The following is a 27428-nucleotide window of genomic DNA, read 5'->3' on the forward strand; positions in this document are numbered from 1 at the left end:
ATGAGTTCTGCCAGGAAAAGGTAGAGCTTTTACATCCTTTTTGTCCTCTTTTAAAAGAGTGCCTTGGCTTTCTTTTCTTTTTAAAAGACCTTGAGACAGAAGATGAAAAATCCAACATTTTACATACTAATACACTAATGTTCTTATGTCAAATGTTCTATTCTCAAAGGTCTGCTTCACTTTTTCCTTTGAAGAGTTATCTTTGCTTTCCCTCCTCTCAGAGAAAGAAAGGAAGTAATACATCCTACTATAGAAAAAATTATTCCCAGAGGATCTGTCCTCATCTGAAAAAAACTGCAAGATATTAAGGTCACTCCAAATAATCTGTTTGTTCTTCTCCAATTTCTAGATTCAAATTTATTATTTTTTTACCTTTTAAAACACCTTCTTGAAAAAGCATGCAAACTGGGATTGCTGCTCCTGCATATTTCATTTGAAAGTGATGACACCAGCAGCTTTCATTTGCAGCAGAAAGTACCTGCAAGCACTGGGGGTAGTTGGTGCATTTTTTTTCAGTGTCTGAGAGAATCTGGGATGAGGACAGGATCATCTTGGACTGGCTGACTGACTGACTGCCATGAAATGAATCACTTTGTGCTATCAAGATTTTGCACGGTAGAATTTTTAAATGCAATTCTGTTTATTGTCTAGAACAATTGCAAATGTTAAAGGCAGAGGTAACAACAGAGCTTGTGAAGAAGATGGTTTCCAATACCAAACTCAACATTTCTAAAACCAATCTTTAAATTTTTTTTTTTTTAATTATTTTTCTCCACAATTTAATTCTTGTTCTCTGGGAAAAATAATTGAGTTTCTCATTTTGGAATTTTGGAGCAAAAAATCCTGAAGAATTATTTTAATATACTTTCTACCTTTTACTCTGATACTTTTTGTAGAGATTGCAAACAGTACCTTGATTTAATAACCCATATAACCGTGGTTCATACCATACAAAATTGCCAATAGAATAGATAACAGTCATAAAAAAGAAATCAAATTAAGTGCTTTGGAATAGACTAATTACACAATGGAGGCAGGAAGAAACTTGCATTGTACTCTTTAAGATAACTGAATTATGTTTTCTTCTAATTTGATAAACTCTAAGTAGAAATGATGTCAAGAAATGAGCCAAGATGTGTAACAGTTTTCTGCTGTTGTGACATATGATATTTTTCTCTTGTTTTTTTCCTATGTTAAGTGAGATAGATGAAGCAAGAGAATATTTAATAGTTACACACTCAATTCTCATTTCTTGAGACTGAAACGTCACATCCTTAAAATCTGGAATGATGATGAAAGGATGTAAACCACATCAGTACATATATATATATATATATATATATATATATATATATATATATATTACTAAAGGCAAGCAGCACCCATTTTCATGGAGGATGACATCTGAAATTCAGAGTTTCTTCAAAATCGCATTATGTTCTTAATTTATAAAAATGACTTTAAAAGCTCATTTTCATGTAAATTAAATGTAAATGGTTCTGCTCCTCTTCAAAGATAAATCATCAGAATTCTCAGTTTCTGGTCACACCACCTCAAGACGTAATTTAGGACTAATTTCAAGTGAAGTTTCTGGTGCAAAGTCATTAATGGATGTGTGTCACACTCACTTCAAATTTTTAGTATACATATCTACCTCTTTTCAAAATTTTTTCCACAAATTTTGCTTTGAGTCAGAAAATTTTATCTATGTCAACACTACTGACTAAGTATCTTTCATTTGAGACAGTATTTCCACTATCCTCTTCTCTTTCACTCAAAGGGTCTTAGTCAGAAGTTCACATCTGTTACCTACTTAATAACAGCTGAATCACATTAAAAAAAAATCTATTTGACTTTTCACTCTTATCACAACTATTAATCTTTAGGAAATGTATTTTGGGGGGGATATAGTTCTCCTCTTTTTGTAACTCAACTAGGTCATCTGGTACTCAACACTTTGATCATCAGCTACCAGCTCAGCCAGCACTAATTTTCTTATTTACCTTCTAATAAAGAATTTATTTCCATAAGCAAGTAAATCTTATGTACATGCATACTTATTGTATTTTCTTCACTGCACTTTTTCTATGGCATTTATATTTCCCTCTTTGTTCTAGCTCTTGTACAGATTTCACTATAATGATGATGGCATCCAGGTCTGTATCTTTCTTCTAAATCTCTAACAGTCATTGGTTATAATGATTTTTTATTACATGAAACACCATTAAATCAAAATATCTATTGGTTGAATTCAGATTTATGGCTACAAAAATAATCAATGACAATAATCAAGTTCTTTCTACAACACTTCACCTTACCACTCATAAAATAATGTTATGATTTAAACATTTGCTGGTCCCAAATTTATGGTAGCTTTTTCACTAATAATGATAATGTGATTTCACATAAAGGAATTTATTTTGTGACATAGAATACAGTCAGGGTAAGAAAGTATGTTGGTGGAAGAAGGGAGACAAAGGCATTGAAATGTAGACAAGTGCTTACATTATTTCCTGGATTGGCTACTGCTATTTCCTCTTCATAGTTTTCCCAAAGAAATTTTAACCTAACCAGAATCTCACAGCTTGACTCACTACACATGATCTTTCCCAGCATTTCACTTCCACTTTTACTCTTTCCAATGGCTTGCAGCACAACACCACATCATAATAGTGATAATCCCCCTCAGTGAGATTTTCAGGTTATATTTTAAAAATTTTGGCTACATAGCCATGAAGGCACATCACAAGATTGTCAAGAGCCAACTATAGAGAACCTGCAGAATACAGATTTAAAGACTGATATCTATACATCCAACTTGGTTTTACAACTTTTTCATTTTGGCAGAAATAAAAATTACAGGCTATACAGTTTTACACATATTATATTCATTACAAGCTAAAGTTAATATTTTTGAACTTTTTTTTTAACTATTTTTTTCAGGTAAAGTCAAACTTACCTTTCCTGCTTCTACACCACTCTAGGTGAGGATAGAATTTGTGGAAAAATGGCTGGCACTGCTTTGCATGTATGCCTTGGAAAAGCTCAGTCACCACTGAGAGACAACTGTTTAACAGTTCAGTAACACACAGCATTTTCCAAATACTTTATGTGTGGCCCTGTGAACTAATATGTAACAGTTGTATTTGCTGACATTTTCATAACCTGTACAATATGTCAAATGTATATGTCTGTACTAGTTTCATATTTATGCTAAAGATTCTGCTGAAAGGTACAAGCAAATTCTGTATCACAATAAGAGATATTTAATCCATTCAGGCATGCAGCAGATAGTGAAGCCATTTGAAAAGTGACTTCCTGCATACCTTCCTAAATATTCAAGAGCATTTAAATTTATTACAGAATGGAAGCTTTCCTCAATTTCCCTCTCACTGCAATAACAATTTCAAGCCCCTTAGAGGAAAGAAACATCAATCATCTGTGTTGCACCAGGTGGTGCAGGTTTATTACAATTCCAGTAAGAAAGGCACTCAGCCTATGTAAAGTTCTCTTAAAATGCTATTTATTGGAACTAAGACTATAAAGAAAAAGAAGACAGGATCAATAACCTCCTGTCCCTTCAGAGGCTGGGAATCCCGAGCTGTGTGGAATTGAAAAGGACCCCAGCATGCTGTGCAGATCCTATCCATGGAAGGTTACCTCAGCTTGAGCTCTTACAGCATTTTCTTACATCCAAAACAACTCTATACTTCATTTATACTGATAAATTCAGCATTTTATACTGAATAAAAAGGACATTCACATAGGAACTTGCTGCTGAACTTTCAGATAAAAGCAAGGACAGGCAAGGGGGCTCAGCCAGGAGCTGCCTGGAAGCCCCTCTGTTAAAATCACCTGGCCAAGTTCATCCTGCAGCCAAGGGACATGGGCAGTGTAGCACAGGTCTGCCTTATCTGGGTGGTACATGGATTTCTACCTCCTTAGTGTACAATGGTCTTCCAGTTAGGATCAGCATCCAGCATTTCAGTGGGATGTAAATTCTTTAGAATGGAGTTTAAATTACAGGGCTGTAAGAAAAGCCAGTTAAATTGCATACCTGTCAGCACCACAGTGTGTTCTCCACCACAAGCAACCTTTTTAACCTTATCCATAATTCCCAGTACAGGCTGTGGGACTCTATTGTTCTTCAGCTGTTCAGGGAATAATCCCAGTTTCCCATTCACAGATTCTCCAAAAGTATAGAGCTCACCATCTCCTGTGAAAAGAACAGAGCATGGTTTCCAGCACACACTCAGGAGCAAGGATGGATTGTCAAGACTGCTTCAGACACAAATTATAAAGACAGAAAAGTGTATGAACATTACAGGATAGCTGAACATTTTTGCATAATGGCCAAACAGCTGTGAAAAGCACTCTGCTTTGATGGGACACAAAGGTGCTAGGTTTTAGTCCCCTCCAGATTCAGTATTTTGCCTGAAAGGTATGTAGCCACGGGAAAAACAAAACCATATACATCCTGCTTCTGAGAGGTGGTAATGCCCTCTGTAATCAGTATTTAAGTCAACTGAAGTTGCTTATAAGAAACTGAACTGCAACAGAAAATAATTTTGATGGAAAACCAAGCAGGGTCATCCCAGAGCACATGGCACAGGATTGTGTCCAGACATATCTGGAATATCTTCAGTGGTGGAGGCTGCACACCCTCTCTGAATGCTGTCCCAGTGTTTGGTCTCTGCACAGTGAAGAAATTCTTCCTCATGTTCAGGTGGAACTTCCTGGCCATCAGTTCCTGCCCGTTCCTCCTGTCCCTCTGCTGGGCCCAGGGAGCAGAGCCTGGTCCGTGCTCTGCCCCTCCCTGCAGACACTGACAGGGCTGATCCTCCCTCAGCCTCATTTTCTCAGATTTTCCTACATTCTCCTATACCTCTTTTCTAAGAGTTTTTTGCAGTCATTTCAATCTGTCTGCAGTTCTTAAGACCAGCAAATTACCTCAGCTGCAAAAAAGTTAAATTTCTTTTAATTCCAAACCTATGGACCATGTTTAGGCTCCTCTGCTCAGTTTGATTTCCTGTTTTAATTCTGATTTTATTCTTATATCTATGTGCAGAAATACTCTGAACAGGCTGATACTTTGCTGTTATTTGCATCAGCATCAATTTTCTGTTCTAAAACAGTAGCCCAATTAAAAAGATAAAAATCAACTGCAGTGTGAAGTTTTCTGTAACCAAAATTCTGCTGACAAAAAGAGATTTTATTAAGCATTCTTACTGGAAAGAAAGAAAAAAAAACATACAACAAAAAGAATCCTGGTTTTTTTAGAACGTTTTTATTTTTCCAATACTCTTAGATCAGCCATATATTTCTAAAAACAAGTTCAAAAAACCCCAAAAGCACTTGGGAGATAACTACTTATGCAGTTCTCTTTGAAGAGACCAGCAGTCCTTTTTAAACACTATTGCACTGAAAAAATTAATCCAATCACTATCTAATTAAGAGGATTAGAGATTCAAATGGCCAAGCCTCCCAAACTAATCAAGTTTATTACATTTTTTCCACTTAATAATCCAGCTAACAAAGATAAAACCATTTACCAAAGCAATTTTTGAATACATTACACATCCCTTTTAGGCAAATAGTGGTCTAAAAATGATGAAAAATAGCAATCAGGCATAAACACAACCCAGTCAAACCGAGATAAATTTTGAGTGCAGTATGTGTGCATGCTGAGGACATAATGTGCTGTGTGCAGCACACCTGAATTTTAAGGACACTCTGTTCACAACAAAACCTGGTTGTTTAATTTTATCCTCTCTTATGAGTCACACTCACATGTTGAACTTTGCCTAATGTGGCACATTTTTTGTTTCACTAAATTTAAAATCACAGGAGCAGATCAAGAAAATGGACAAGTGAATGGAAAATGTCCCTCAAAGGAAAATGTGCATTTGGGAGTAGATAAGACACCTGGCTGGTGGCAAATGAGGGACAAAAGTGAGTGGACAAAAGAACTGGATAACTCTAAGATTTCTTGAATAAATAAAGAAGATAAAGATAATAAATATTTTTTGAGCCAAATTGGTTAAAACTGACTCAAACACTGAAATTCAGAGCTTGGAAGTGTTTGTGGGATGAATGATTTTTAAACCAGTCCAAATAATGACAAAATACATTAAAAAAATAATTCAAGTAACCTGCAAAGCTCTCTATGAAAAGACATCTTTTCAATAATAATCTACCTTGATTACAGTTACAGTTCAAGCAGGGGAAACACTTGAAGGGGTCTAATATATTCAATTCCTTTCTGCTTCCACAAATCTAATTCTGCTCTAGAACCCAGAGCAGTGGTGAGCTATGTCAGCTTTTCCTGCTCTCCATCTCCTGCAGTGGAAAAATGAGCTGTACATGCTTGCCAAGCTTAATGCTTCCCAAAAAATTGTCCCCTCTTGAGAGTGTGGTCAAAGGAAAGACAAGTAAAGATCTCTATAAGTGCCCAAAATTGTTACTACACTCTTCCAGCAGTTTATTTCTGTGTTGATTTGCTTGAGACATAACCCTAACACTGGGATTAAATGTCCAAAGCCTGCAAAAAGAGAGGAAGGGTTGTACACTGTGAAAAATCCGAAGGAGAGCTGGAAGCTACAGACTAAGAACTTCTTTTCAGTGGAACTCTTTGACAATTGCAAAGGAGAGGGAAAAGGTGCAAACAACTATCTTTCAAATATGAACTGAGTAATCAAACTAGTTCCTAATTTGAACATGGAATTGAGTTAGCCATTGTCTGTGCATGTGCCTAGTCTAAATTTCGGAAGTGGGGTTTTTTATTTAAAATATTCAGGATTTATTCTGTTCTTCTATTCTACAACCACTTTGTACATGGCATAATACAGGTGACACATGTTCAGCAGTTAAATTATTGTCTGCAAAGAAGGCCTTCTAGAAAGCAGAAGGAAGAAGGGTGACATCATCCTTTTGGAACTATAAGAGGCATTGCTCTTGGCTTTATAGCAGTTAAACACCTTAAAAATAAAAGCCTACTAAAAAGAAATTTTCTAAAACCCAGCAAGGTCAAAGAAATAAGAATTTCAGTTTAAAAAGAAGAAAAAAAAAAAAGCTAGAATCTATACTTCACCACCTTTTTATTCAAAACTCTCTTATTAATGAACATCCTGCCCTGGAGAGGGCACTCTGTGTCCACACAATGTTTTCTAGTGCCCTCATGAGCCACCTTTTAGTTTTAACCCAGATATGCCTGTGCTCCCAACAGGTTTTTCAGCCAGTGTACACCTTATGTCAAACTTAAAACATATTAAGAAGGGGAGCCATATGGTGCCATGCTCATCAGTTCAGTCTGACAGCATTTGCCAAGTCTTAAATCCTGCAAATATGTTACACTATTAAAGATTGTGTATTCTTAGATGTCTAAAAATCAAAATGTGGTAATTCTACAGAATTCTAATAACTGATAAGTAACACATCCCATGACTATGGTATAGTCAGAATAAATGCATAAAGTTAATTTTTAAACACTATGTGGATACACACTGACAGCAGTGTAACAGAAAATCAATTCTATAAAAGTACTTGGATGTTCATTACTAAATTTCCACAGTAGTTGAAGTATAGTCAAATAAAACTGTTGGCAAGGGGCCAAAGGAAATTAATTTAAAAGTTTATGCTTCAGCCACAAAGAAGGCCATGTGTGTGTCAGTAACTTTAGTGACACAGACTGAACCTAATTCATGCAAGACTTGCAGATATTAAGACTGAAATTTAAGGTTTTCCATCTCATACTCAGGCCTGTTTAAGTAATAACAGGTTCAACAACTCCTAATTTTCACAGGTGATAACCAGTTCATTCTTCCTATTAATATTTGAAGAAGCTACATTTTTCTTAACCAGGTACAAAGCTAAGCCTTTTTTTCTAATCCCCTTCCATTAAAAGTTTCCACTTCCTTAGGGCACTTGGCACACACTGTTCTCTCTTTACTCTTAGATGTTTGTCCCCAACCCTCTACTAATGAGAACTTTTGTGACATCCTGCTGCACTCCTGGACATCCAGCTCTTGGCTCAAAGGCAGAGATACACACATTATTACTATATCCTTGAAGCAAGTATCTTTTTCCTCCCCATTTATTCTGAATCCACAAAGCTGTATTTTTCCTAACAGGTGCTGAGGCCCTGATCAGCCCCAGACACTTAATCCATTTACTGTAATAAAGCATTTGTAATAAAAGTTGCACACTACTAGCATAACACCTAATTAATATTTGTCCACTGTAGCAAGCTCTCATTCTGTTAACAGCATGTTCTCAGACAGCAATATAGATATTGTATGTGGAAAAACAACATTTATCAAGTAATCTGGGAAAGGTATCTGATGGAATAGCTCCTGGGTACCCATTAAAAGCTTTACAATCAAAACTATTGATCCTTTGAAATCTTTAACTACTCTTAGGGGACCAAACAGTAAAGTTTAATAATGTAAATCTATATGGCTGAGAGGAATTCATAGCTGCTCATACATAATGCCATCAATACTGGCTGATAATTCATCCATACTGGCATTATTAAAAGATGAGTGGAACTTCACTTTATAAACCAATGGAGAGTTGGGAAGAGAGAGGTGGAAAGCAACAGGGAGGTGGTGTGGTTTGGTGATTAGACAACAGCTCACTGTTTAGACAACATTCCTTCTCCTCATATCACATACTGCTAGTTTAACTGACTTCAAAACTGAAATTTTAAGACTGAACAACCAACTTGGACAACAATCTTTTACTTCTAACAGGATTAATTTGTTTTCATAACATAGCAACTCAGTTCAATATTGATATTTCTAGAGAAGATGAAGTTTATGTGATCATAAGAAAAATAATCTCAAAAAAGTTAGATTTTTGAAACCATAGTTTTAATCCAAAATATATGTGATAACCTCTATGAAAACAAACTGTGATCAGATATTTCACTCTTTCTAATATACTTTCATACAACAATGAGCAAATGCAGAAAATTAACTGCAAGTTTTTTCTCTCTGTGTGATACAAAACTACATAGGAGGCTTTCTGTCACATGGCAGTTTTTAACAACTATAGGGTATCAGGTCTCAAAGAACTATTTGAAAACCACTGTCTTGTCTCCACTAACCTCTATTTCCATTCTCTTACCTGTAATCAGGGCAGAATGATAATATCCACAGGATACAAAGGAAATAGGTTTTCCAATATCCACTTTACAGGGGATACTGACAGAGGCTTCACTGGCCAGGCCAATCTGACCTTCTGAATTATCACCCCACACAAAGAGCTGCCCATCCTCTACAATGAAGACATGGATAGTTATTAGAATAAGAACAAAAACTAATTAAAAGTGAATATATTTATTGAAGTGCATTTCAGAAATTCAGTATACAGATACAACTGAATGTCATGATCTCAAGGATATAAAATGATCATTTAGCACAATGAAGAAAAAGGAGTTGGAAATAAGAGGGTTTTCCTTAAGCTTTTCAAAAGTGATCCAGAACACTTACACACAAACCAGTGCTAGTCCATAAATACCAACTAAAAAGTACTATGTAAAAAACATTCCTTCAGACAGAGGAAGACTGAGTGAGGCAATTCAGTTGTCAAAAGTCAATATGAAAATATTACAGAGAATTTAAGGCATCTTCTCATTTCTAGGTGCAAGTCACCCCTTTCTCATTTTTCCAAACTTATTCTCTGTTCTGACTTTGGTAGGCATCCCACTTATTCATGCCTTATCTTTCAGTTCTCCTCACAGGTGGTTATATTGATTCATTTTGCTTTCCTTAAACTAGTAAATGTTCCAGATTTATTAAGACCAACTTCTACTGAAACAAAGACCAAAGGCAACAGTAAAAAAAAAAACAAAAAAACAAAACAAAACCCACAACCAAACCAAACAACCAAAAAAGGAAGTGAACAACATGAAAAGTCTTCTAAAAGAGATAAGGTCTTCTCTATGTGTATTTCTTACTAGTGAGTAAGTTTTGAATAAAAAAAATATCACCAACAGTGCTACTGAGGTGGTGTTAGGAGCTAAAATAATTCAAAATTGTCCTAAAAATCTCAGGAGAATGTCAGCAATTGCCATAAAATATACCAAAAACCAAACAAGCAGGCTAGCATCTCTCTCAAGTTCTGAAATTACAGCCTCAATAACTTACCCTAAACAGGTACAGAAAAAACTGCTTTACAGCAAGACTTGAAAAATTGCATTATATGGCAATAAAGGACCACCCAGTGACTGGAAGTATTGTGACTGTGTGGATTTCAGCAGGTTGTGATGTATGATTAGTATAATTCTGCCACCTGAGGAACAGGTGAGAGGCTCAGCCTTTCCCAGAATTAGTAAGGAATGGAACATCTGTGCAGTCTGTGCCAATGGACCACAATAGTTGCAGTAACAAGTGGAATTAGAGATGCTTAGTTTTCATAGGATTCATGCTTTGTAGCTGCTTTTCTCTGGAAATAAACTTTTAGTGTTTCTACTAAACTTTCACAAAAACTGTAAGAAGTTAATGAGACTCACATCCCTTACCAGACTGTTAAAACAGGCAATTGGCTGTCAAAAAATGACTATGGCACCAAGGAAAGAGACGGTGAAGACAGAAAACGCACCTACATATGCAGACAGAATTCTGGATTAAATGTCTTCCTGGAACCAGGTTGGACACACACAAATAGATTTTATTAGCAGTTGCTCTCACCAGTTACTGCTGCTGAGGTGTATGATCCAGCTGATAGTTGCTTGATCTTGTGCTGGTTGGTAAAAAAACTAACTAAATGAAACATGGTCCTTTCCTCTGTGTCACCTAATCCCAACTGGCCTTCACTGTTTCCTCCAGCAGCATAGACATTTCCTTTTTCTGCATGCAGAAAAGCACAGGTAATACACAGAAAGAAGAAACCAGAGCAGGTAATTGAATTTTCAATGGAGAAAACATCACAAAAATGTTAGAGTCTGTTGTGCTGAAACACCCTCCAGCTGAAATTAGCAGTTTTTGTTGTAGCTTGCAAGGTTTTCCTGCACACACTTGGAGCACAACTTCCTAAAGGCCTTATATGTATTTAGACTGCATTTCCCACCATTCTGGAGACTGATGTAAAAATAAATGTGATTGGAAGTTCTGCAAGAGCTCTGAGAAAATGACTACCAGTAACCCTGGCAGCTAGAAGCAGCTCCTTCCACAAATAATGTATATTTTGAGTTAAAGTGGGAAGAAAAGGGTGGATGATGTCACACAAAAGAAAAACTGAAGTTGTATCAGTTTGTTAATTAAAGACATTAATAACTTGATAGCTTTGAGTACTGTGAATGAAATATAATTCTACTTAGTTTTTTATTAGAAATATTTTACTTATTTTAATATTTAAATAACTTCCAATTTAATTAACGAGGTATTTTTTAGAATCTTGAATTTAACACTGATGACAGATACTCTCAACTTCAGAGAACTTTAAAATTTATATTTTTAATTTTAGTATGCTTCACATCTAAAGTGCTCATCTATGAACAAACAGATACAGCCTATTAATAAACAAGAACCAAACAGAAATGTGATAAATAAACTGACATATAATTTATAAAAGGCCACAAATTATCTAGCCAGCATGTACACCAAAGGTGACTAATATTTACCCTGTGCAGTCTTGCATACTTGATTGTTATTAATATGTTCTGTTTTATTCTAACAATCTTATTTACATTGTTCAGGGTCTCCATATATATAAACCTCCTAATAATCAAACAATCCTCTTTACAACATTACTGAAAGTCAAAAGATTGGAACCACAAATGTGGCTATTCCATTACATAAATTATAGAAGCATGACAAGAACCTTCATAAATTCTCTGTACACTGTGTCTCTACAAATTTATTTTTAAGTTTAAATTTACAGTTTATTTATTTATAGCTTAATAAAGCAACTTGTCACTGAAATAGCAGTCTATGTTGTATAACCAAAAATGCAACAAAATTTGAAGACTTGTAAACATTCACTTCTATTATATTTATTCAAATATGTAACTTCACACAAATAAAGATAATTTATCAAAGGTAAATTTGAGTACAGATGCATATAAAAATAACAATATATCTTTAGAGGGCTTAAAGGAAATATTCATAATTGTTAGCTACATCTCAAATGCCAGCAAGAAATTTTTCCATATTTCTATTACTAGGAAACTATCTAACATTAGTTTATAAATGCATTTGCTCAGAATAAATTAAAAAATTCTAAAAAATTCTAAAAAATTCGAAGAATTGGATGTTAAACTCCTAAGTTTTAGAAGACCCATCTTATTTTTTTTCTTCTTCAACACTTCCAGAGTTCCAAATGCAATTTAGCATAGAAGCAAAGGAAGAAACATATCTTGAATGTGTATGAAATAGAGGTTACATACCTGTGTAAACTAAAGTGTGGTTTCTTCCACAAACAGCAAGTTTTGGTTTTTCTGGTTTTAAAGCTAAGAATTAAAACCAAAGAGGGGGGAAAGTTACAAACAAACTGATATCTGGTTCAACAACAAAATGTTCTGTGCTCTAGAGGGAGCTCTGATATCTTCTTTTCACATTTTTACCCACAGAATTATTACAAGATTTGCTGCCCATTTGAATCTAGCACATGACTTATCAAATCAGTATTCCCCAAAGATAAGAAAATAGGTCAAACCTTAAAAACTTAAAACACTCAACTTAATGATGGTTACTTCATGTCACAGTCCCTGGAATTTGCCATTTATGGGAAATGCCTCAAAGCATACATTAAGTTGCAGGATAAAATTAATGATTTAGGCTGTCTTCAGTGTTCATTAACAGTGGTAATGTTACTTTCCTCTTAGAGTTTTCCCACTATATAAATCTTTGAAGCCATCCTGCTCCTTTTCTTACCATCCCTACCTCCCTTTGTTGTGCTCACATTCCTTTTCTGCTCTGTTCTGATCACTTCCTGATCACTGACCTCAGTTGCCAAGGGCAGCCCTACCTGGACTAGTGCCTACATTTTTTGCATGTGTCATCCTGTCTCAATTTCAGCTGAGTTACCACGAATGAGAGTGCCATGGCATGCACTTCCCTGCAGTCTGGTCACTTTGAAAGACTGGGAATGTATGTGAGGGGAGTCAGGAGTTATTTTGGTAGGAAAGAGAGAATAGAAGAGGTTCCTCTTCTCCTGTGACAAGTGCACTCCATTTCAGAAATAGAGAGGAAAAATGTCTCCTGACTTTTCCATCCTTGCTCCAGTGACTGTTCACTGTCAACAAATTATCTTCTCTCAGTCATGTCCATGTACCCTACACAATGCTCTAAACCAGGATTATTTTTACATAATAAATCTTTAATTGATTTTCCACTGCACTAGTCCATAACAAAGACAACAGCAATCATCCATTTCACACACCCTTTTTCAGCTCTTCCAGATCAACTTTCATCAGCTCTTCAACATCCAGATTAAGGTCCCTTTTACCAAGTCACCAAACAAACCTATGAGTTTAAGCATGAACTGCCCCTGGTCTATCACACAGATATAAACTTAGTTTGTCCAAATTCAGCTTCCTCTATCAAATTCAGCCCTTCTATCCAACACCAACAACTACCATCAGGCTAGAACCATAACATTTCCAATGGAGGCTTCTTCCTACAATTTTTACATCCCAACACTCTTCAACTTCAGAGATGATCTTAATAAGCTCTTCAGAAACCTGTCCTCCCTAAACTTCCTCCCACTTAGGCTAACCAATTGTATGTTATGAGACATGCTATATTTACAATGTTGCTGGTGATTTTTCATAACCAATTTCCTTATTCTCCAATCAAGTCTCATAAAATATTTTCTCAAAAAACATGCAGACACAAGCAGCTGGCTCCAAGCATAAAATGAAAAGTGTGATTGCAACCCCATTCCCAAGGCAAAGTGATGACCAAAGGCTAATGAAAAATTCCAGGAGTTCCTCCTGCTGTCTACTGCCAAGAGAAAAAAGACACCCCCTTTTGACTTTTTTCAATGGATGCCAGCTCTGGTTTGAAATGCTGGCATCTTCTCTTAACCTTTTATTCTCCATAGCAATTCAATGGCAAATCCAAAACTTGAAACCAAATCTATTTAAGCCAAGGTAAGAATCAATCTCTCACATGGCTGACAGAAGATGTGTACCTGAGAGTAGCTGCATTCTCCATCTGAAAAGAGATGGAAGAAGGAGCAAATAAAAGACAGTAGAATAAACTAAATCAGGAAGAACAGAGTTTGAACAAGCAGGATAATTTGTTTTTAACAATAAGCTAACAGATCGATCTGCTGGCAGAAAGAGTGAAGATAAACATTTAATAGTGAAAAGAAATGTGTTAATGGTATAGATCTGACTTGACATAAGTAAAGGGATAGGGAAAAGTATTGACTTAGCTTTGTTTGACAAGATAAAAACAGCTAGGAAAGATCAAGAAGATCACAGTGCAATGAAAGCATATTTTCCAACACGTGAAAGAATACAAGAATTTATTCTACTGCCTCATAAAAACGTATTAACATTTATGCCCCCTTGGGCATTTCTTATACTTGTTAAAATGTAGCAGTACTTGTGAAAAGTTTCTGACGGATTTTTTTTCATTTACAAAGTTGCTAAGAAAACAACGACACAGAGGTTACACAAGACTGCTGGAATTATGATTTCTAACGCACAGACAATGCAGAGACCAAGCATCTGATTATTGTCTGCAGTAAAAAATGAAGGTGTGGACTGTCAGAATAGGCAAATACTACATAAAGTCAGAGCCCTCAAAAATGATAGGATTCTATGTATCTGAAGTAATCCTCAGATGCAAAAGGACTAAGAATCTGAAGTAATGGAAAATCAATAAGGGATCCCTTTGAGCCACCTTCATGATCTTGTGCAGTAATGTGTAGACATGATGAATAAAGAATCAGTTATTTTGGAATTGCATCCTACAAAGTACTTCTTTGTAAGGGTCTTCTTTCAAAAAGGCAAACAAAAGAAAGGCAAAAAGGAAAAATCACACAAACCTTTAACACACGTTGGTTTGCAGACAGTGTTCTTCGATCCTAGTCCTAACTGGCCCCAGTCATTACTGCCAAACATATAGAGTTTGCCTTTTCCTGAAAAAAATCACAGACAAAATCCATACAAGGGTTTGAATATCTCACTCAAGACAAGATGGTCATTCACTCACAATGAACTTATTACTTCCTTTTTAATGTAATTTTAAGTTTAGGCAATTCAATACATAAGTGTAAACAATAATTAATTGTGATTTTAATACACAAATAATTAACAACAAATAAAATCCCTGTGATTTTACAATTCAAAAATAGTAATTGCATTGTTTAAATAAGAAATCCCCAGCCAGAAGAAGAAACACCCTCATCTTTAATTACAGCACAGATGAAGTGCTCTTCAGAAAACAAGATGTACTTTTGGGCAGACCACAGTATCTATAGGCCTCCCTAAAAATAACAGCACACCTAACTGAGCGCTCACATCTTTTATCCCAAAGACGAATAATGCAGCTGTTTGATAAATACAAGTACAAATTCACAGTATTTGGCTTATTTTATTGTTTAGGGTGGGATATTTCTTTTACTGCTAAATGTCTTCTCTTAAAATAATTTAAAAATATGCATTTCCATCAAATGTCATTTCTGGTAAATTTTCACAAACTGTATTAATTTGTTATTCTGAATATAAAGACAGAATGCAGAAATCCACCATGCAGTCAGAGAGTTTTGCAAACCTAAATGCAAACATTAGGTTACAAATGTTCAACAGGGCCAATGCTAGAATCACCTTTCAGAAATCCCTATGATGTGATATTGGACTTGCACATTTGATGATTGCAAACAATGAACTGTTATAATTCTGAACAACCAGTGCTATTTCTGAGGCTGGTATATGAACAGATGAGAATTTTGTCATCTGGGATGAAAACTAACCAAAACTGACTACTGACAATATCTTAGAATGAATTAATTTAATTTTATTTTTAAAACTATCACATCTTCTAAAGCTGTAAAGTTGCTCTAAAGCTGCTGGAAAACAAAATCCGTGTTCAAACAGAAATCTTTGAAAAACAATAGAAACTGATTTATCAAAAACCCCACAACAAAACAACATCCTCTCCCCAAACCCCTACCCTTTTACAAGAATTAAAAGGACCTTGTTTACTTCTGAAGGTCTGCAGAGCTTTGTACATTAGACTCCATCATGTTGTCACCCTCAACAGTAATTTGGTCATAGAGCTTGTCACCCTCATCATCTATAATAACCACAACCACAATCCATAATAGCAATTCCATTTAATAATGCCAAAATAATATGACTGTTCTCAGTGAAAGTTCTGATTATGATTTACAGAGACTTTGAAATATCACATTGCAATGTTTTGAATATTACCAAAAAAAACCTGTTCTAATAAAAATATCCATTCATTTTCTTAAATATAACCACATAGTTAAAAAGAAAAAAAAAAAACCCGCACCAATGCTTAACTATAACTGGTAACTATAATCCAAATCAAATTGTTAATTGTAATTCTTGGCATGTGGGGCTATGTCTCAATATTATGTCTTTCAAAGAAAGCTGGAAGGGAAGAAAGGCAGAACTCAAGTTCATGCTCACAGTGTTCTACTAACAGCATTTATATCTCCTTCCTAATTTTGACAATGCAATCATGCCAAACATATGCAGAGCTGTCCCTGACAGCAAACACACCTTAACAGAAAGGATTTTTATCAGCAAATGACATCTATGCTATATTGGCATGGCTTCCTTGTATCCTTGCTTTACACTTTCCAACTGCTTTCCTAAGACAGCAGTACTTCTGTGGGAGTATGATGCCAAGCTGCCCTAATTCAATTTAAGAACATTCTCTTTTATCCATGCAAAATTCAAACAAGGTCATGCTTTTCATCCTATAATCTGCTGGGTTTTATATCAGTCTTTAAATTGTCAGGCATTGCTTTGTAAGTCAAGGAGCTTAATAGATGAGAGGAATTTTTTCACATTCTTTTACAACTGAGTGACAGCCTTTTATAACTTCAGGTATCCTAGGAGTATAACAGAAAATAATAATTCTGGGAAGCAGTTAATTTAGAAAGAGAATGAGAATTAATAGGCACTACAGAGGAACCTAAACAAATACTTGTAATGAAGCAATGTTTCTCAGTCCGTACAGCAAATCAAGTTTTGGAAGAGATATGATTCATTCTAAGCTGGCCAAGAAATTCAGTAATATTTTGTATGCAGAAGGCATAATTTTCACAACTGCATACTGAGATAACCCAGCCATCACCCAGGTGCACTGAATCCAACAGCAGACAAATAGGCAAGGATGAAATTTCAAAATTTCATAAACTCAAATTGCTCTTGGGTTTTAGTTTCCACTTTGGTGCTATCATCCAGACTGTGGCCATGTGCCAGGTGGAATGACTGGCACAAGACAGGTCCAGCACAGTAAGACTGTGACTCTTAGCAGGAGGGAAACAACAGATTATAAGGAAAAGGCCTACTCACACTGTTGTGGTGATCCAACAGTAGTCTCCACCTTTATCCTGAAGAAAAACTAGAGTATTTCTCCCAAGTATGTATTCACTGGTAGGTACACCAGCAGATATTTCACCAACAGCAAATCAGGGCTACCAGGAAAGCCACAAGACACATCCATGTGTAACAACAGAGGTTTTGTGGGACACTTCAGTGAGAGATTGTCTCCCACCTCATTTCTCATGAATAGCTGCTTTCACAACTGTGATTCTTGGCAACCCCATCAGTCATGTGCACTTCTGGTTCATGAAGTGCTTTTAAAGGCATTCACTGGGCAGCTTGGAAATACCACCTGAAATCCCATATGCTTTGTCCAAGCAGGCAGCCAAGTGCTCTAATTACCTATGTTTAAAGGTATGTTTTATATATTCTCCCTTTTTCTTTTTAAATCATATGAGTGTGGGAGAGAAATAAGATGGGGAAGCAATGTACAGTCTTTGAATATTTACTACAAGATCCTTCTGAGAAATTGTATCTGAATAAAACATAAAAGGTAGCATTTTGTACAGAGTAGCAAATGCCAAGGCACCACAATTATTTTTTTATTATTTTTATTTGAGCTATTTAGTGAATAAATTATATTAACAGTTGATTTAAAACTCATAGAGAAGTCAAATAGATCCCAGGGAAATAGGAGTGGCATCAGTTTTGTTAGACAAGTCATGATATTCTCAGAAACTTTATTGTGCAAACAAGAACAGGCATGCTTAGGACATTTGGTATCACACAAGCAAAACCAGTACAGTACGTTGCTTGCTCATATACATCGACCCAAATGTGTACTAATCTTTCTCATCCTCTCCTTGCAGTTGATGCAAAAAATACTGTACCATGCTCTGATGACCTACTGGTAAGCAGAAAAAATGCAAGAAAACTGGTGACAAAACACCTTGGAGAGATTCCAAGGTCTCTTTGTTGAATGTTTAATGCCTTAAAAAACCTGAAATTATGGTTCCATATGCACTTCTTTTCATTCCCACTTTTATAATTGACACTTCTTTCTTTCCTTCTGCCTTCTTGTGTTGGGGGCTTCAATTCTCTCCAGAGCACTGAGTTCAGAAAAGGTGTCTTCTTTCATAAACATTTTTCACCTTGTGAACAGGATCAGTCTCTTTGATTAAATGTGGTAAAGCTGCCTAGGATACTCTAATTAAGGCAAATAAACAATGAGACAGCTGTTAAATTTAAGAGTTTTGTAGAAAAGAAAATTTAATACACAGGAATAAAGAAGGAGATTCTGAAAACACGCATATTCATATTTCTTCATACCAGCTCCCACAAGGATGAATTAATTGCTTTCCAAAGTCTGCAGTTATAGAAGATGTAGGGAATGGTCTACCAGTATTCTTGGATCAAAAAATACAAAAATGAGGCAAGAATCATTATGAAGTATGTTACAAGTGATGCTGGAATATATATTGTTCATGACTGGATCAAAAACTTAAAGAAGACAGTTGCTTGGACATTTTAATCAAGGTTATGCCAATGGCAGACAGCAAAAGAATAAAGAAATACAGATTTCAATCCCAAACTTCCTTCCTGGAGAAGAAAACATTTCTTCAACTAGCTCAGCAAGCCAACTAAAAGTCAGCAAATAACTATCCCTGGTCCCTTCAATTCAAACATGCAGCCACAACATGTAAATAAAATTTTGGACTCTTAACTCCTGACCTAGAAAAGCACAGGATGGAGTGTTTTATATTTACTTTACATTTGTCTTTATAAAAGTCATATGGGAATACTGATGCTGGATTAGATGAAAGAAGTATTTGAAGGTTCTGAATATTTTGTTTGAATGCTAAATATCAGTTCTCGTACATTTTCCTCATTAGTATTCAGTCAAGATTTGTTGCTAGATGTAGCTGTCTCTCCTGCCCAAATCCAGCATTAAGGAATGATTTGTATCAGTTTGAGTGATTGTTTTATTTACGACTGTTGAGCCATGTTAAATGTAAGATTGACAAATTTCTAAATTTTAATCTACCTCAAATTCCCACTGTCCCCTGCAAATATAGCTCCCACTCCCTCTTTCAAGGTGTGGAATAAAATAGGAGGGGGAAAATTTTGTGAAAGTAAAATGAAGCATGCATTAACACACACCTGCTTGAGATACTTTTCCTTCCTCAGTGATGTTTATTTCTTCCAGGTCAGACTCAGCTGAAGAAGCTCCTGGTTTCCCACAAGGTCTGTACCCTTCTCAGTAAACTCATTATCAGCATGCACTTCTGGGGCATTTATTCCAGGTGTTACTGCAGCTCAAAGGCTTAATTCCACTGTATCATCCAATTCCATCTAACAGAAATGTGAGGTGCACATGCACATGCACTGGTGTGAAGAACAAATGAGGGAGAAGAGCTTTCTTTTTCCCTTCTTCACTTTTTTTGTACGACTCTTGTAGTTTCTCTACCTTTGCTTGTTATTGATCCACACTTTACCCTCACTTTTGCCTTTAATTTACAATGACCCAGGAAACCTTTTGAAACCAAAGAAGTCTTTTTCTCATGCTTCTACAGTTCCTTGCCTGGAAAAGCTTTGAGGAAATAAAGATCTGATCATCCAGAAGCCCCCCTGGTGAGGCAACTGCCCACTACAACTGCTAAGGCAAGCTACAGAGACACTTTTGAAACAAGCTGAACATACTAAAATAATGGAGAGAAGAGGAAATTGTACAGAAATAGTGCTGCATGAAAATCTCTGCAAGATGACTTCTTCAAAAGCTTTATCTAAGTGGTCACTATTACAGTGATATGGGAATTAGAGGATTGTTGCTGACTGGGGTTAACAGTGCTGGCCCAGCACATGCTGGCAGGCAATTTAAATCAACTGGTTTAAACATAGAACTATACTTGTGTTATTTCAAACTGGGTGTGGACATAAAAAAGTATATGCAAAAAGTAAATGCAAAAGCAAAATGCCACAGTGCCCCAGGTTACATCTGGATTAATTTAATGCAACAGGTAATTTAATATTATTGGTACAATCCAAGAAAAAGTGTCAAGCTTTGCTCCAAATAAACTATTAATGTATAATTCATCTTCTGTGAAGTTAGGCTTGAAAAATTCATCACGTAATTTCACCTCAGGGTGTTCTGCAGCCCATGAAATCTAGAGGCTTTTTTATCTTGCCTGGAATAGTTCTTTCTAAAAATTCAACATCTTCAATATTGCTTGTGAACACTGCAAGAAACCCTCAGGAAATTATTTAATAAACAATGACCAATTGGATATTGATAAGCATTAACGACATTCCAATTTTAAAAGCCCTGAAAATGCACATATTTGTTTTCAACAACACAGTCCTATTATCTGTCAGCAGTTGACTGTCAATACAATCAACACATATGATCATCCCCAGAAGAGAAGCCCCTTCCATGTAAAATAAAATTAACAAATTCCTTAATGAGTATTGTTTCCATCACTTCAAAGAAAAGAACAAAACATTAATAATGCTCCCTCTATTACACTGGAGTTTCTTTAAATGCCTTTTCCATTTATTTTTGGTTTTCTGTAGGAATTTTCTGAAATGCTTTATTGAATTGCTCTTTCAAGGGTTATTTTCATCTGACAGTTAACAGTAATTCCAAGCTTCGTTGGAGAGACACAATTGTATTTATTGTTTCAAGGAGATTTCTAGTGAACTTGTGGTGTTCAGCAGTTACTGTTACTTCCATGATACAATACATGTAACATATTAAACATTGTCAGATTCCTGAGAAACACTGAGCCTGAACTAAGTTATGCTTAGTTTAAATCCTGTCATACACTCAGTTATCACAAACTTCCTTCAGACAGTTCTTGGGCATGTCCTGTGAAAACCTTGGGCGACCTCATACTAACTCCAAAGGCATCCAAGAGTTCCCACAAAGCATCCCTCTCTCCTCTCCCCAGCCTCAGTTAATGCATTACCTTGGGATTACCTGCAAGTAAGATTCCTAACTTTCAAAGGTGTCCAAATATATCACCCTTTAGCATACAAGTCAGCTTCACTACAAGAAAGACATCTGAGGGGCTGGAATGTGTCCACAGAAGGGTCTGGAGCACAGGTCCTATCAGGGAAGCTGTGGGAGAAAAGGGGGCTCAGAAAAGACCTTTCCACCCTACAAATTCCTGAAAGGAGGATGTATCTAGGTGGGGGTTGGCCTCTTCTCTCAGGTAACAAGCAAGAGGATGAGAGGAAATGGCCTCAAGCTGTGCCAGGGAAGGTTTAGACCAGAGATTGGGAAAAACTTCTAAATGGGACAGGATGCCCAGGTAAGTGGCTGAGTCACCACCCCTGGAGGTGTTTAAAAGATGTGTAGATGTGGCACCTGGGGACATGGTTTGGTGGTGGACTTGACAGTACTGGGTTAACAGTTGGACTTGATCATCTTAGAGGTCTCTTCCAAACTAAACAATTCTGATTCCATATCCTCCATTTCCAATACTGACCTGTAATAATAGCTGTATGTTCATCTCCACATGATATAAGTACAGGCTTGTCATTTTTGAACCAGAACTTGCTAGGAATATCTTCTGCAAATTTGCTTTTCCCAAATGTGAAAACAGCACCTGATTCTGAAACACAAAAAGATAATGTCAGGTTTAATGAAAGCAAATTCTGCCTCTCATATGTTGTGAAATAAATATGTTCTATCAACTCAGTGGCATGTTTTATTTTCTCATCTTTCTCTTCTTTCTCCTCTCAGCCTTCAAAACACGGGTTGGCAAAACCCTCATTTCATCCAAATAGGAGGAAGAACTCCTGTGTGAGTGGCAGAGCAGTGGAACAGGCTGCCCAGAGAAGCTGTGGAGTCCCCATCTCTGAAGATATTTAAAACCTGCCTGGACACAATCCTGTGCAACCTCCTGTGGGTGACCCTGCTTTAGCAAGGGGGTTGGACCAGATGGTCTGTAGAGGTTTCTTCTAAGCCCAACCATTCTGTGATTCAGTGATAAGACCATGATCTAAAAAATCCAAACAAAACCACCCCAGAATAAAGTCCAAGCAGCTCTTCAAGCTTTGTAATCTGCCTGGTTTTCTCAATTCTTCACACTTTCAAAAGTGTTATCAACATTGTTTCAAAACACAGAATGTTAACTATTTGCTCAGCTTTTGGTTAGGCATGTGGTTTGACAAAAAATACTAATTCTACAGAAAAATAAATGAACTTACAAGTTAAGTAATTAATCAAAATCCTTGCAGACAATGTCAGCTCAGATATAAAAGCTCAGTTAGACCCCTTATTTTAAAATGTCAAAGCCTGTGCTATAAAAGATCTTTTAAAAAACAAAGCCAAGAATAAACCAAATCTTTTCCTTGTAAATTTTGTTAGCATGTAACAAATGTTATGAAATACACACAATAACAGTAGACTCTTTCTGAAAATTACATTGACTCATCTTAGCACATTTACTTTCAATGAAAACAATCTCAACAATATGCACCCCAGCTCCAAAACCTAAAAGTTCTTTCTTAAACTGTATTTTCATTTAAAATAATTATTGATTAAAAAGCTTCCTCTATTTCCAAAGATGTTATTTTGTGTATCAGATGGAGCAGACACGTATAAATTGTACTTATTACCTCAATAGATGTGTTTTTCACTTTCACTTGCTCAACAAGCTTTGTGCAGACAAACTCAAGCCTTTTTAATGGCAGAGTTGAGTTTTTCCTTATTTTACCCAGACACAACTACAACTACAGAAAAGCTAAACAGCATCTGAAAACTCTGTTTTAAGTTTTCATCTCCAGCTGGACAGTCACGCACTTCTGAACTTTCTTAGAGACCTCTTTGGCACTTGGAGAGCTCTCTGGTTCGTTTATTTTCCCTTCAGAAGGGTTAATATGAAAACGTTCTTCATTCAATATATACAAAAAGCTGACAAATTTCAACATTACAAATGTTTTTTGTATCTCATTCATCTGACTAAGCCACAACATCTCACAACTGCACACAGCTGCCGTGGCCGGTTCTGGGCTCCTCAGCTCAGGTGAGACATGGAGCTCACACAGCGGGTCTGGGGAGGGGGAACAAGGGTGACTGGGGGACTGGAGCATCTCTTGTGAGGAAGGGCTGAGGGATTTGGGTCTCTTTTCGGGAAAAGACGGCTTACAGGGAACCTTTCTGATGTGTATAAATATCTAAACCCAGGGGGTGGGTGCCAAGATGTAGCCAGCGGTGCTCGGTGATGCTGAGCAACAGGGCAAGAGGCAGCGGGCAGAAACCGAAGCTCGGGAAGTTCCACCTGAACAAGAGAAGAAATTTTTTGCTGTGCAGTGACCGTGCGTGGGGAGGAGTGTCCCTCACTGCAGACAGATTGTGTTTGGACACAATCCTGTGCCGTGTGAAGGGATGGCCCTGCTCGAGCAGGGAGGTGGGACGGGATAACCCCCTGCTGTCCCTTCAGCCTGACCCACACGGTGCTTCAGCGCTGCCATCGGCTCGGAAACTGAAACCCATCAACTCCGTAAATTAAATCCCACAGGACACACAGGAGGCGTCTGTCGTCCCAGCAACGAGCACTCTTAGAACCGTACCGTGGGCCGAACCGCGACCCTCAGTAACCATTAACGCTCATTAACCTGCGCCCCCCCAGCGCCCGGCGCTGCCCCGTCCGACCTCCGACGGCGTCAGCCGCGATTGTCCCCCCACGCCGCAAGGCACCGGCCCGGCAGCGGGAGGGAGCCGGGGAGGGCTGCGGGGGTGAGGCGGGCAGGGCCCGGCGCAGGCAGCTCAGTGCGCCCCGGGAGCTGGAGGAGCGGCCGCACTCACCGGGCACGGGCAGCTCGGTCCCCGCGGCGGGCGCGGCCATGGCGGCCGGGAGCGGCCGCGCCGGGCGGGCCGGGCCCGGGCAGCGCCGCCTGGCGGCCGGCGGGGGCGGCACGGGCCGCGCCTGAGGGCTGAGCGGGGGAAAGGCCTGGGACAGGGATACGGGCATGGCATCAATGGATGGGCTGGGAAAGGGAAAGGGAAAGGCCTGGGACAGGGATACGGGCATGGCATCAATAGATGGGCTGAGCGAGGGAGAGGGAAAGGGAAAGGCCTGGGACAGGGATACGGGCATGGCATCAATGGATGGGCTGGGAAAGGGAGAGGGAAAGGGAAAGGCCTGGGACAGGGATACGGGCATGGCATCAATGGATGGGCTGGGAAAGGGAAAGGGAAAGGGAAAGGGAAAGGGAAAGGGAAAGGGAAAGGGAAAGGGAAAGGGAAAGGGAAAGGCCTGGGACAGACAGGGATGTGGGCACTGTGTGACAGGATCAGCTGTGCTGGGCAAGGGAAAGGCCTGGGACAAACAGGGATGTGAGCATGGGGTGACAGGATGGGCTGTGCTGGAAACCACCTCTGGGATCACTGGGTCCAACCTGCAGCCAGTACCACCGTGGCACTCAATGCCCCATCCAATCTTTCCTTAAATACCACCACCTCCCTGGCACTGGTGGTGGACTGGCACCAGGTCCAACACAGCACCCTGAGCTGCTGGGGAAACTTCTCCATAAAATCGATCCCCACAGTGCCCAGGTGGTGCCCCTGAGGACCCCCGGGCCTCTTGTTGGCCAGATCGATCCTGGACCCAGGACGAATCTCATTTTCTCTCTCTTCCCACCTTTTTTTTTTTATATTATTATTCATTTATTTCTCTTACTACTAGGAGATAATGAGCTAACTTACACCAATTTACATGCTACGTGTATAATTTACTAATAAAACTTTGTAATACAGTTTTTTTTGGACCCTCTGGCATTTGCTGTTCCTTTTTTACTGTGGACATCTGTAAATCTTGGCTGCTCCCTTCCTCTTAGGTGACACTTGCTCACAGGAGCTTGCTATGACACTGGTCCATGTGGGAATTGGGATCAGGCAGCCTCTGTTCAGGGGTGTGGTGGATGGGGCTTCACTGGACACCAGGTGCCCACCGAGCCCCTTCTCAGCTGGACAGGAGAAAGAAAATAAGACAGGAAGCATAGGTTGAGAGAAGGCAGTGTGCTAAAGCAAAAATGAAAAGTTGCATGCACAAAAGCAAAGCGAAAAAACAAAGTTTTTTTTTCTTCTTCCCATCAGCAAGTGATGCCCAGCCAATTACCAGGAAGCAGGACTTAAGCACCTCATCTTTGCTCCAGAAGGCACATATTGAAAATAATGAATGCTCCCCCTTCCTCCTCCTTTCCTTAGCTTTTACATCTGAGCTGGCATCATATGATATAAAATACACCTTTGGTTAATTTGGGTCAGCTGTCCTAGCTGTGTCCCCTCCCAAGATCCTGTCAACCCCCAATCTACTGATGGGTGGTGGGATGTTGGAGAGACAGTGTTGGTGCTGTGCCAGTGCTGCTCAGCAGTACCTAAAAATCAGTGTAGTACCAACACCTTTCTGGCCACCAGTGCAGGGCCCAGCTATGGGAAAATGAACTCCAGTTCAGCCAGACCTGGTACAAGGTGTGACCTGACAAAGAGGCATTGGCCCTGTCCCCTCCCTGTGAGGCTGCAAGATGACACTGGTGGTCTTTGCACCTTGACCACATTTGCTCTTTTCTCCTGGGCATCACTAATGATGCAGGCTCAGCCTCCAGGGGCTTGAAGGTCATGGGAGTAATTTGCCAGAAGACAACGGAGAGGGAAACCATGGCCTGGCATTTTTCTGTTTCTCCTCATTCTCCTCTTTCTCCTCTTTCTTCTCTTTCTTCTCTTTCTTCTCTTTCTTCTCTTTCTTCTCTTTCTTCTCTTTCTTCTCTTTCTTCTCTTTCTTCTCTTTTGTCTCTTTCTTATCTTCCATTCCTTCCCCTTCTTCTCTTTCTTCCCTTTCTTCTCTTCCATTCCTTTACTATTAATTTCTTTTGGATTTTACTTCTGTTTGACATTTCCCCTGACAACTGATTAATTTCCCAAGCATCTCAGGCTTGGTTCAGCATGATGGGTCCTGAACAAATCCCACCAGGAGCTATCACTCTGCATGACTTTTTCACAGCTGTCTGTCTTTCCCAGGGAGTCAAACTTTCTCTCTGAATGTTTTAATTATAAGTTCCTTGCATTGTAATTTCAACGTATCACCTCTCTGACAGATATGCCATCACCTTGATTTACACTAGTGCATCTCTCCTTGCAGGGAGGAAGAAATGAGAAAGTAATGGTCGTATTTCAAAACCACCTACAGTGCAGGTGGCATAAAAACTTATCTGACAATTATATTTGAAGGTAGAAACTTAAATGAAATCACTTTAGTGTTTAGCAATTGACCTACTTCAGATTATACAGCAAGCAGTTTAGCCTAAGGAGGTAGGCAGGCTGCAATATTTCACTTTCTGGGCCCCACATTCTTTAACACTACCACAGCATAATTGAAAACTTTGTCAAAAAAAAAAAAACAAAAACAAAAACAAAACAAAAAAACAAAAACAAAAACAAAAACAAAAACAAAAAAAAAAAACAAAAAAAAAAAAAAAAAAAACAAACAAAAAAAAACCAAAACAAAACAAAAAAAAAAGCCAAAACCAAAACAAAAACAAAAACAAAAAACCCCCATCCCAAACCCCAGGAAAATGTTGATTTATTTAAAGCAGACTACTTCGTTATTGACAGGGCCCCAAAAGCATGAATAAGTCTTTATGCCCTGCCCAGTTCTATACCCATGGGCCCAGAACCCTCATTTTGGCTCAGCTCAGGGCTGTGGTAGAGCCCCCTATGGCCACAGTCCCATCCTTAGGGGGGGCCACCCTCCTCATGCTGATCCTGCAAGTCTTATTTTGCCTTTCTCTATCAGCACAAGCTCCTGTACAAATATTTAACACCAAATAGTGTTGACACAGGTATGATATAACACGATGAGCCCACACAGAAGAGCACAAACTGTGCAATGGGCCCTGGGAGAAATCTCTGTATCTCTAGGGTTTGACAAAGAAAAGGTTCAGGGTCAGC

The 27428-nt window shown here is 38.1% G+C and overlaps 1 protein-coding gene across 1 annotated transcript in view; it reads right to left on the reverse strand.

Annotated features, from left to right (window-relative positions):
* Positions 1 to 24347, reverse strand: part of RPGR (retinitis pigmentosa GTPase regulator) — a 38099-nt gene extending 13752 nt beyond the window's left edge. Inside the window, exons 1-7 of the mRNA XM_056497733.1 lie at positions 24288 to 24347; positions 21964 to 22089; positions 15001 to 15093; positions 12389 to 12451; positions 10692 to 10850; positions 9127 to 9276; positions 4058 to 4216 (exon numbers count right to left, since the gene is read on the reverse strand). Coding sequence (XP_056353708.1) covers positions 4058 to 4216; positions 9127 to 9276; positions 10692 to 10850; positions 12389 to 12451; positions 15001 to 15093; positions 21964 to 22089; positions 24288 to 24327 — 790 coding nt within the window. The 5' untranslated portion in view covers positions 24328 to 24347. The remainder of the gene's footprint in view (positions 1 to 4057; positions 4217 to 9126; positions 9277 to 10691; positions 10851 to 12388; positions 12452 to 15000; positions 15094 to 21963; positions 22090 to 24287) is intronic.
* Between the last annotated feature and the right edge of the window lie 3081 nt (positions 24348 to 27428).

The sequence above is a fragment of the Oenanthe melanoleuca genome, chromosome 1, assembly GCF_029582105.1.
Source record: "Oenanthe melanoleuca isolate GR-GAL-2019-014 chromosome 1, OMel1.0, whole genome shotgun sequence".
Classification (NCBI taxonomy): Eukaryota; Metazoa; Chordata; class Aves; order Passeriformes; family Muscicapidae; genus Oenanthe; species Oenanthe melanoleuca.